We start from the raw sequence: 12230 nt of genomic DNA, 5'->3' as shown, positions 1-12230 counted from the left end.
TTTTCCTCAGGAAGACTACTTACTTCAAGCCATAATTCCACAAGCCAGCGAGCATATACCGGTCATTGTCGTAGATATGGAGCCATGGCATCATCATTCGCAATGAAGCCTTGAATTCATCCCAGTTCCTTGTTTTCACTGCATGGATATTCAGCATCAGAACTTCTACCATGGACATGAAACTCAACCAATACTTAACCATGGAACTGTTAGATGACTCGGCGCTCTGGAACACTTGTTCCATGGAGGACACAATATCTGGGTGAGATTCCAACTCTGAGTCGACTTGCTGCTTTTGCTCTGGAGTTGTGGAGGATTCCTGAAGTATGGCAATCTTCTCCTTTGTATTTTCAGACAAGGACACCCCATCCTGCATGCCTTCTCTGATCATCCGTCGACTCAGAGCTTCATACATCAACCGAAGACATCTGATGTTACGTTTGTAGTGTTTCCCACGTAGTGCCTTCTGTCCTGAACCTTCAGCAATGGCCTGTGCAGCAACCAGTATGTCAGACAAGCCAGAACCATCAAACCGTTTAAAAATGGCAGACGTGAATGAGCACTGTGTGTGGAAAGGCCCAAGAAATGGCACAATGTCTTTGAAGGCTTCAGGATTTTCATTACTCAGTTGCACCATAAGTGCATAAACTGGTTGATCACCAACTTGCAAAACAAAGGGCATTCTTTTTTTCTCAGCTGCAGCAACCATCCTGCACATCACTTCGTGGACTACAGATTTGTGTGGAGGCTTAGGAAATGTTAAGAAATAGTATGGTTTGCTCTTTTTCACATGTTGCTGCACAGTCACCTGAAACCCACCAAATGCACCAGTTATTTGTTCATCAGCAGGCATGTTTGCTTGGTCATCTGCACGACGCACCAAAGCATGGATGACACCCCTCTGTCTCTGTACATCTGTGTTCTGACAACTAATATCAATTTCTGGACGAGGAGCTGGTTGTCCACGTTTCACTGTTTCATGGGGCTGAACAACATGTTGCTCCAGGCACAAACGTTTCAGGTCTTGTGAACTTGTGGGCAGCGGTCGCATGTCTCTTTCTGCATCTGGTAGAGTTACTTCCAGGTTCTGAGGTTGCACAAACATAACATTGGTGCGGTGTGACGTATCAGCGCCTGTCAGTGTGTCTTCACAGAAGTCGTCATTGTCAAGAATGCCAATTCCAGGAATATTCTCTGCAAGCTCTACTGGACATTCATCATGTTTTTTTCAAGGTCATGCTTTGCCCATGAATCAGAGTTGAAGAACAGATTTATAGCTGATTCCGAGGGAGAACTTTTTGACGATGTCCAGAATCTCTCGACTTTGGGTCAGTCCATGCAGTGTCACTGACAGCTGTGTTTGAAATGCAGAGCTTTTTCCTGTGATGTATGACAAAAGCAGCGAGGCAAATGCATGAACCACAGGATCTCTGCTGCTTTCTTCAAAGTTCTGCTTCTGTGGGGTTTTCAACCATGTCAGAAACTTCAAAAGCATGTCATTTGGGGCCTGTGGTGTCTCCAATTCCTCGACACTTTGTGGCCATGCCATTTCAGGAATACTAGCAAGAGCATCTTTCATGCGTCTGGCAACATTGTTGAGCAGCTGATCATCACTGACACCCAATGAATAAATGGCTACTTCAGTGTAGCTGTCATCAGCTGATGTATCATATACTAGTGTACTTTCATTTTTTCGATGGCAGTCATGAAAGCCAATGTTTTCACCAAATCCTTTCTGAAGCATTTCCTTGATGTTGCTTGACTTCTTGCCACTGGGGTCAAAACCAAAGTTTCTCAGTAAGGCCTTATAATCAGACAGCAGACTCTGTTGAGTTCGCAACTCATGCTCTTCGAACACAACCAAGCGCACATGTTTGAAGAACATCTCTCGTACTTCAGAAAGACGAATATCTTGTACATGGAGCTGACCATCTTCACTGCTTTTTCATGTCGACACGTACTTCTTCCAGCAGGACCGGTGATAGCGGATTTCTGCTGCAAAGGGATCTGGTATTGCATCCATATATAATCGTTAAGATGCGATCACGCATCCTGATCTCTTGGAAGTACACTGTATGTGCCTTGAATGCATACCAGGCATCCATCGTTTGCATAATATGCCATCTGTCCCTGGTGGGGTGTTTTTCATCTTCCGGCTTCATGCACCATACGCAACAGTTTTTGTCATGTATCACCCCACTTGCTGCTCGAGATAGTCTCTGGGGTCGTTCCACAGAACAGTGAGCAGAACAGCTACTTTGTTCTTGGAGTATCTCCTCAGCTGCCAAACTTTTGTCTCGTCTCTTCATTGCCAGCTGTATATGACGTTTACCAGAAAATGTAATCTTGCAAATTTTATGAAAGAACATGTTTTGTGGTCCAGCATCCCAATTCATGGTGTCGTATACTGTTCCAAACCTATCTGGATGATGCCATTGCTGTGCTAAAGTCTTCAGATTGTCCCATGATTCAGGGGTAGTATTGGATTTGTTTTCATCGCAATGCTCACCACAGAGGATGCACTTGTGGCTTTCTTCACTCTCCTCATGTCTCCTTTTTTTTTACCTTTTCCCTTGGACGACATGGCTACGACTCATTCAAGGATCTCTGTAATAAAATGAAAGTGTGTTAAAACATAGTAACATTGCAGTTTACTTAAAACCTATGCATCGTAACTATTCAGGGTGTCTTCCTGGTCTTCTTCGTTGCAGTCAGCTTGTGGCCGTCGAGGATTTTTCTGCAAAAATGATTTAAAAAGCTTTTTTTTAATTCTAATTCTTACACTTTTAAAGATATTGTGCTGATAAATGAAATATTTGACCTTAAAACATATGTTTAGACCCAAAAATCATAAAAATCGGACATGGAGAACCAAAGATTTTTTTTAATATTCTGGAAGCCGTGTGGCGGCCATTTTGAATTTTCGAGTCTGGACAAGTCAGCCCACATTTTCACGAGGTTCACCCCAGCTCATTTTAATCGGCACCTTCAAATTGACTTCAATCAACCTTCAAACCTTGGTCCCGGAAAAACGGTCACGAGACCCGATTGTGGGAACTCTACTATTGGGTGTGTGACGAAGACAAACTGATTAGATTTTGGGAAGATCCAGATCCGGATCCGACTACAATAATTTTTTTCAGTGATTCTTCACCATTGAGAGATCGGGCCAAACACGTTATATAGTACGATACCTCAAAAAGTTTGGACGGATTCGGATGAAACTTGGGAGACACGTTGGGTGTGTCACAGGGAAGAACTGATTCAATATTGGTGAAGATCTGGATCCGGATCTGATAATTTTTTAAGTGATTCTTCACCATTGAGAGATCGGGCCAAACCGATATCGAGCACGACATCGCAAAAAGTTGTGGACGGATTCGGACGAAACTTGGTGGACAGGTTAGGTGTGTGACCACGACAAATTGCTTCAATTTTGGTGAAGATCCAAATCCGGATCTGACTACTGGAATGTTTTAAGTGATTCTTCGCCATTGAGAGATCGGGCCAAAAATCGATATTGTACTGTATAGCATGATATTTGAAAAATGTTTTGGGTCCGATATGTTCTCGTGGGTCAGGTATGACGTGGCGGAGGTATGCGCTGTATCGAGTGCCCGTCCAGTTCCACTGTGTAATCAAAACGGCAATCGAAACCAAAGAAAACTGTTATTCTTTAATAGTACCAACAGGAGGAGCTGCATCTCAGAACACTCCATCTTTCATGATCTGAGATGTACTCTACCCTTGACAGAGCGTTTATGCTGCCAAAACAGTTTATTGGCAAGGATTATGCTGGGAGAACATAAATCCAGCTGACCTATCTGCATTTAGATCATGGATGTTAAAGAACCCAGAGTGGCAAAACAAAAAAAACATATTTGTGCCAGTGCATCATGGCTCGGCCTCACTCCGAGCATGCAGTAATAAATGAAGGATGTGTCAACACAGTGCTTGCACAATGCCAATGTATGCAAGCAGTGGGAACAAGACAGTTTCCCTTTAATGCACCATCAACTCAAAACAACTAAAGTGGAAAATAGGACGAGACTGAGTGAGCAAGGCAATTCCATAGATGAGAGAAAATGGGGTCAAGGGAGTGGTAGTGAGTAGAAAGCCTCGACTTTGAGAGGGTAACAAAAATAAGTCACTGGCGGAACATGGGATAGGATAGGGCTGGGGATTTAAAGTTTATTGCAGAAGAGATTAAAGTTGCAGAGGGCGACAAGTCCACCAACTTGTCTTTGCTGGGAAAGGTGAAGACCCTGTGCTTTGGCTTCCTGACTGCAGACCAATTACTCCCAGGGCGGGCTATGGAGTCCACCCCTTCCAAGATTGCAAAATGGTTTCGGTAGAATCCACCTTCCAACAGAATATATTCCATAACATATGGATAAACACATTATGAATTATTATGGTGATGATGACCAATGAAGGACTGCCTCTGTGAAGTGTTTATATTGGTGCCATCCAGTCATTAAGGCGAGCTCGCCCATGATCGTGAAGCGAAAAGCGGGGTAAAGTGATCGGTCTCGTACATACGTACATATGTGCATTTTGTTATTCCATTTTCTCTGGAACTGATTGTCGGATTGACACGAATTTTCACCATAGGTGCATAACAAAATGTTGAAATGATAATTATTCGGTCATCGGTCACATGGTGTGGCTGCCATGTTGGGATAAAAGGAGGAACGTTGGACCTCTTTCTCCGAAACCGCTCCATGGAAAAAATTGAAACTCTGCACATGTCAAGCGCTCCCTGTGCTGAATAAGTGATTTTTTTTTTAATGATGTCATCGGTGCCTTTGTGATGACATCATAATTGTATACGGAGAACACTATATCCGTTCAACATGAAAAATTTTTGAGGGTCATCCAGGAATAATTTGGTCAACAGAAAAAAATGTAAAACACCATCGGTAATGTGGTTCTGGCAGCCATTGTTTTTTTTAAAAACTTCAAAAATCTCTGAAACGGCTGAACAGATTGAGGAGAAACTTTCGAGGTACAACCACCTATCCATGACGAACAAAAAGTTCCCCACCTATGATGTCATTGGTCACATGGTTTGTAAGCGACATTGGACTTACCCGAAAACCTTTAAAAACCGTCTTCTGCAGAACGGCTTGACAGATCGAGGGGAAACTTCACACACACATTCCCACAGCCTTGGGGATACCAGGGTGTTCATGAATAATTGATAGGTCACATGGTTTGGTGGCCACATTGGATTGAAGGAAAATATATTTTTAAATTTTCTCTCGTGAACCGCTGTATCGATCATTGTGAAACTTCGAAATTATGATCTCGTAATGGTGGAGAATACACGTATGTTATAAATTTCAACCTGATCAGACGCATGGTCTGGCAGCCAGAATTCTTAAATTTTTTTGGAATCTGCATTCTTTTTTATTTTTTGGAATAAGGCTCACTTGGCTGCGTTTGGCTGGGTTTGAAGGTGGAGGAGTAGCAGTTGAAACCCGAGTCCTATCCAGGTTCCTCCTGATGACCTCATCTTTGCTTTTTCCTTGTTCAGGTTCCTTCTGATGACGCTAATGCAGTACATATTTTATTTGGTCATCCATTTGATTCGAATTTAAAATTACAAATTTGCCACCAGAAAAGTTGGCTTACACCAAGTCCTTTTCAAGACTGTGTGGGGAAAGTCATCTATGAATATCATCTTTTGTTTTGGTTCTTCCTGTGAACCAGGCAAGGCAGCCAGGCAGGGTAAGGATGGGGTGGTACAAGAGGGGATTATTGACGTGTTTGCATCCCGTGTGCACCTTTTAAGACTTTCCCCATAGCCTGAGATGGATTAAGAAGTGCTCTGACACCAGTCAGCCTCTGTGATTGCAATGCGGTGGTAACTATGTACAGCATGAGTGGCACAGCCTGTCTGGGGAGGAGGGATACTCAGGCATTGTAGGCAAAGCCATGGCAGAGGTGATAAAAGGGGTAGCTCAGGAGGATCAGGAGGGAGTGGAGCTGATGTGTTGAAGAAGCTGACAAACTGTTGGAGTCAGAGCCGGGAATCAGGGCTTGTGCACGTCCTATTCACTTTCTTGTGTCTTGGCCCTTCCAGCTCTCTTGCCGCTCTTCATGCTATCTCCCTTGCCGGGCTGTTCTCTGACCACTCTTCACACACTCTTGCCGCTCTGCTCTCCATTCTCTTTGCTCCACTGGACAATTCGCCTAAATCCCTGGGGGAGGTAAAGTTTCTAACGTTCATTTTAAGGGCTGCCACACACTAGTCAACGCAATGCAACAAGATTATCAATGAGAGCTTTTGAGAATCGTGTAATGTTCGGCAGTTGATGATCGTCGTCAACTTGTCAATCTCCTAAGAAGTCAACTGACTTCCATATAAAATAGAGAATGAGATAAGATTAATATTTTGTATCTGTTCCACAAACTACCAACTACGATTCAGGCACTCAAAGACATTTTTCCTGACAATGTTTTTTTTTCATGAAATATGTGGAGGCCCCCTGGGCAACTGCCCAGCTTGCCCATGCCGAAATCCGGCCCTGGGGCAGTGGGGCTTTTGTAGCCCACTTGACATGTGCTGAGTGTGTCAAGTTTTTTTTTTTTTTATTTTTATTTTTTTTGTCGGATTTGGTTACCCTGTTTGAAGCCCAAAAAGCTAAATGTAATAGTCTGAGCTGGCAAGTCTCTGTCTTTGAATTACATTGACATATACCGTGTGTGTGTGTGTGTGTGTGTGTGTGTGTGTGTGTACATGTGTGCGTGCGTGCGTGTGTGTGTGTACATGTGTGCGTGCGTGTGCGTGCATGTTTGAGTGCTTGCGTTTGAGTCAAAGTCTGTTTCAATTGCAATTTATTGCCTGTAGCCAAAAAAAACCCGCAAAGTTTTGTGACTTGCTCTGCAGCTGAGATGGCACCCCTGAATGTCGCGTTTTGCTTTCCATGGACTGACGCTCCACTACCTCATTAAAGAGTGTTGCCCGAATACCTTGTTTCTGCTGTCATCGAATGATAAAGATGGTGCGTTTGAAAGCCGATAATTGATTAACTTGGTTGGAAAGTCGATAATTGATTTACTTGGAGTAAAATTTATGTTCATTTAATGATAAAAATGGAGAAGAAGCTGATATTTGAGTTTATTCCAACGGTACATTCCCAGGGTGAACGGGTACTTTAATTTACTCGTAAATATAAATAGGGTTTATCTTTGACAGCAAGTTCCACGAGCAAGTTGTTGAATGCTCTCTGAGTGGCCTTCTGTCCAGCCAGAAGATGACCCACAGCCATTTCTTTCTCCCAGTACGTGGTCAGCGAGGTATCAGCACTAAATTGCCAAAGCAGCATTGCTCATAGCTTTCACCGTTCTCATCCTCTACCTCCATTTCTTCTTCAAGACCATTTTGTTTCAGGAAAACAGTGTCGTCAACACTCGTGTATTGTGTAACAGTCTCTGACAGAACGAGACGAGATGAAGATCCTCTTTTGTCACGTCGGCATTGTGTCGGATCGTGTGCGGTACCTCAAGCGACCGGCTGGATGAGCAATTCTGACCAGAGGACCGGGTGAAGGAAGAATTGCGCTAACCGCTTGATCATGGCTCCTTTTGATTTTGGCTATTCATGAAGCTGTAGCTATGGCGTAAGGGGTCAGTATTGACAGGCCCGTTGACAATAACATTCTAGAATTGTTGGAAAATTGAACCTACTGTGTATTATTATGCCTGGTGTTGACTTAATGGTGAGGGTTGTGGGCTTGGGATCCCATGATCTTGAGTTCAAACCCAAATCGGCTGTTGAATTAATACCAGGTAGGGTAGACTCAGCCTGTCATCCATCCTAGGTCATCAAAAAGAGTGCCAGCTTGCTGATATACTGTGACGGAGTGGTGACCCATCCAGGATTGTGTCCAATAGCCAAGGGGTCTGCGTAGGCAGCACCAACACTCTGCACAGAGTATAGCCCCAGTGGATGGAAAACACCCCTTTTTAACATACTGTTGCGGTCTTCGCGCCCGCCGGCGTGCGACGGCCACGTAACTCGAATCGCGGCACGTCGCCCACCGGACGGACAATCCAGTCGTGACCCTCTCGGACTAACGCCGGGAACCAGTCACGGGTGGACCTTTCGGTCCCACCGCGATCGAGCCAATCAGCCCCCGCGTGGGATAGGGTTGCTCGCCAAATTCGAACTACCTAAGTACCCACGCGGAGGGTAGACCGGGCGATCGCACCTCGCCGCAGGTCGACTTCGGACACGGGCCACTTAAGCGACCCGTTCCGTACTATCAGAATAACCGAGCGGTGTTATCGTCGACCTCGACGGTTCGATTAATTATCGGGCGTATTCAGCCCACTACCAACCCTTTACGTGAAGCAAGATGGGGATTCAAAGAAAGAAATGACGAAGCGAAGCGGGAAACAGTTCAACAATAAAGCACATTTATTCTCGGCACACGGGAAGCACACAAATACAATTCCACCAAATGCACACAGAAAAAAGAAAACACAATTCCATTTACACAAAAAGCAAACATAAAAGTGAAAACACAGTGCAGAGCTAATACCGACTACCGAGCACACGGCAACACTTATACAATTCTACTTCACAGACGGCGCCGACAACACATACCCAAAACCAAGGAAAAGAAATACCCTCAAGAATGAGGCAGGCCTGAGGCCGAGACCGGGTCGGGCCTACCCGTCTGGTGATGAGACGCGGAGCGGCGATGGCCCCGCAACCCGCGGGCCTCGTGGACAGTGCCTGGCAGGGGGTGGGAACGGGGCCCCCTTGGTCGCACTATCTCAGCGCGGGGGGAAACAGGAGGGGGGTTGCTGATGCTCGGGGTATAGAGGATCTTTATTATGTGCGACGAGCGTCTCCACCTCGGCCAGGCCGCGCTGTCGGCCTCCCTCGGGTGCAGCTTCCTGCACGACGCGAGCACCCCCTCGTCTGGTGTCGCCGCCTTTCCACAGCTCCGTCCCCTCCGTTCCGACTCCAACGCACACGACGAGCAGCTCCACCGCCCGCGAAGTCTTGACCCTCTGCTTCCGACTCTCCTCTTCTTGACTCTCCGACCTCGTTCTGCTCACTCTCTCGTTCTGACTGACGAACACCGTCCTTTTATCCCCCCGTAACTTCGCCTTTGACCCCCTCCCTTTGACCTTTCACCTCGCTCCCCATTGGCCCGAGAAAAAGTGGGCGTGAAGGCTTTTTGATCCACAAATTTGCATATATCGATCGTTCTGGAGGCGGGGCCAAATCGCCCCTCGCTCACCGATTGGACGGCAAAAAGTGGGCGTGTGTCGTTTTTGATCCGTTTTTGAAGCAGAAAATCCGTGGTTTTGTACACGCTGTTCAACGTGCGCCCTACACGAGTCCAGCATCGGTGCCCATGAGTGGCGCGAGATGACGGTGATGCGATGGTGGCGAGTTGTGACGGTAAAGGTCGTGGCGGTTGTGGTGAAGCGGCGTTGTGGTTGGTGGTTGATGTTGTGGTTGTGATCATGGCGGTTGGTCCAAAATAAAGATAGTAAAAGAAAAACGGCTATCCTGAAGTCGCAGCACGTATAAATGACATGTATTCCCACTAGACAACGGGTTTGGGCCTAACTACACATGCACTTACCGAGATACCTCACCTAAGGGACCTGAATGGTGGTTTGCGAATCTGGTAACCACAACACTACCCCCTTCCCTTTTTACAGACTCGTCCCGAGTCGTCAAATTTTCGTGTGCCATCATGTGTAGTTTTCCCCGAGTACATTTTACCTACGGATCCCTGAGTGCGACATTCATGGTATTCGTGTCCCCAAAATAAATAACCTGACGGCTGCGTAACTATCTAAACAAACTCACTCACACGGACGACTTAAATAAAATTGCCGGCGCTAAGACATACATGCCGGGGGCGCACTCATATGTACAGTACATCTTAACCTTAACTTACAAATTTTACACTAAACCATGGCCCAGGATCATCGAACTCTGCAAAGAAAAGCAGCAGGGAGCCAGGCTGCCCACATGCAGTCTCTGGCTCAAACAATGCAGGTGACAGGGAACGTGGCTGGCTGCTCACACGCAGTCCAAGGTCTTCCCTTTTGAACTGAACTCAGTGAACCACAACGGTGCTTGGGCTGCACAACGCAGTCTCCGTGCCAGCTCAAGTGGCACACGCAATGAGCACAACGAATGGATGGATGAACGGTTTGAACTGAATGCAGTGAACCACAACGGTGCATGGGCTGCACAAACGCAGTCTCCGTGCCAGCTCAAGTGGCACACGCAATGAGCACAACGAATGGATGCATGGACACAAACACGGTGCACGGGCCGCCACTGCAGGCCCGTGTTGTAGCTGCCAACAGGGCAGTTCTTGCAGCTTGCAAACTGTTGCCTTGATCCTGGCGCACATGGAAATGAACAGGGGGGGGCAAAGCAAAAATTGAACGGGGCTGGTGAACGTGGGCAGTGGGCATGGCAAAGGTGGCAGGCAAACACAGCCCGCAGAAGAAGGCCGCTGCAGGCAAACTCAGCCCGCAGAACCAGGCCGGCACAGGCCTCGAAGAAAAACAGCCAGCAGATGAACTGGCCGGCACAGGCCTTGCAGTAACACAGCCAGCAGATGAAGCTGGCCAGCTTTTGCCGTCAGTGGAAGTTGGTGGAGGGAGTGCGGTGGTGCTGGCCACTTGGAAGGCGGGCTCGGACCTACCTACCCGTCTCCCTCCCAACCTATCGCCTTTGCCTGTCACTGTACATACCCACTCCCTTAATTTGTGAAGAACCAATTTAGCCCCCTTAATTTTTTTTTTATTTTTACTTCCCCACTATAAATCGTCCCCTAACCCCCTTTATCGTCCTTGTTCGGCTAACCTATCCTGTCACCTAGCCTACTCCCAACCCCTACGTTCCCTTCCCGGAGGGGAATAAGGGAGAGCTAGCGTCCTGTGTCGAGGCCCAACGAAGCCTCAGAATGGCCTCCCCAGAGTTCGGCGATCTTACCCAAAGTGGGTCCAGCGGCCCACAACGAGAGCGAGGGGATGGATGGTGCGGAGGGGTACATCTCCTAATCTACCCGAACCATTTAACTGTTAAACTACCCCGGGGCTTTCAACAAGCGCCTCTTGCTTAAACTATTGGTTCTATAAACCCAGATTCCCGTCGCCTGTGTTGGTGTCCTTACAATTTCGGGCCTCGCCCCCCAATTTTCTCTCCGTGCCCTCACACGGTCTCCTGGCTGGGACACGTGGCTCCCTTTGGCAGGCACGACCCTCTGCCGATTCTCCCGCTATGGCACCCCCGGGCACTACACTGCCTCCGAGCCTACCAGCTCCCTAACACCGGGGAGTGCCCCCCATGGCACCTCCCCTGAAACGCACACGTGGCAGGCCGGCCTCCCGGGCCCCTTTCCGAGGGTCACCCGTGCCCACAACACTGCCCACGCGGCTAATGGCGCCCCGGGCCCCCGCACCAAGCAGGCGCACCCGTGCCCACTACTCTATCCCGGCCCCCCATGGACCCATGGCCTACCGCGGCCGACTAGCCTGGTGCCTGGGGTACCCACTCAGCGATACTCACCTTTCGCAGCCACGCTCCCAAGCCCGTCAACAGGGCTCCTGCACCCCTCCAAATGGGTCTCGAGCCTACTTTCCCACCAACAACAAAACGACCTCCATTTTTGTTAATTTGACTAACCCAGCTAACTCACTTTACTCTGACCCCGGGGTCCCTTGGGCGGGAGTCACTCCTCCCCCCAATCACTCATCGCACCATGCATTCCCCATTCACTCCACTCACACAGACCCGCTGGCTTCACTCACAACTCCAAGCACATGCTTCCACTTCACTCACCAACTCTTCAACACACACACCACTGAACTCTGCCATCCTTCTAACTACATCCCCTAACTAACTGGTGCTCCCACGTCGTCCCTTAAACTAGTAGCACGTTCCTTTTAACACTACGTCGCTAAACTACACCCCCTCTACACATCCACAAGTCTGTCACTGTCTTAAATAATTCATTTTATTTCCCAACCTAAATCTGGCTACAATCCCTCTAACTAATCCATTCCACGGACTCCATGAGGACTTACCCCTGCCCCATGAAGTCGGTCTAGCTAAGCTAACCCTTCCCCCTAACTAGTTTCCATCCTGTGCCCAGGGTAAGGGGGTCTTTTACCCCTTGCCCAGGAATCCTTTGCACCCGAAAGTGAGGCTTTTTTTTTTTTTTTTTTTTTCATGC

The 12230-nt window shown here is 47.5% G+C and overlaps 1 protein-coding gene across 1 annotated transcript in view; it reads right to left on the bottom strand.

Annotated features, from left to right (window-relative positions):
- LOC147015451 (uncharacterized) overlaps nt 1-4356 on the bottom strand; it is a 38556-nt gene extending 34200 nt beyond the window's left edge. The window contains exon 1 of the mRNA XM_085850207.1: nt 1485-4356. Within this exon, the coding sequence (XP_085706333.1) occupies nt 1485-1885 (401 nt within the window). The 5' untranslated portion in view covers nt 1886-4356. The remainder of the gene's footprint in view (nt 1-1484) is intronic.
- Between the last annotated feature and the right edge of the window lie 7874 nt (nt 4357-12230).

This window comes from Eptatretus burgeri, chromosome 12, assembly GCF_056783735.1.
Source record: "Eptatretus burgeri isolate ZD-2024b chromosome 12, Ebu_testis_v1, whole genome shotgun sequence".
NCBI classification, from domain to species: domain Eukaryota; kingdom Metazoa; phylum Chordata; class Myxini; order Myxiniformes; family Myxinidae; genus Eptatretus; species Eptatretus burgeri.
This window is presented reverse-complemented; position numbering and strand designations above follow the sequence as displayed.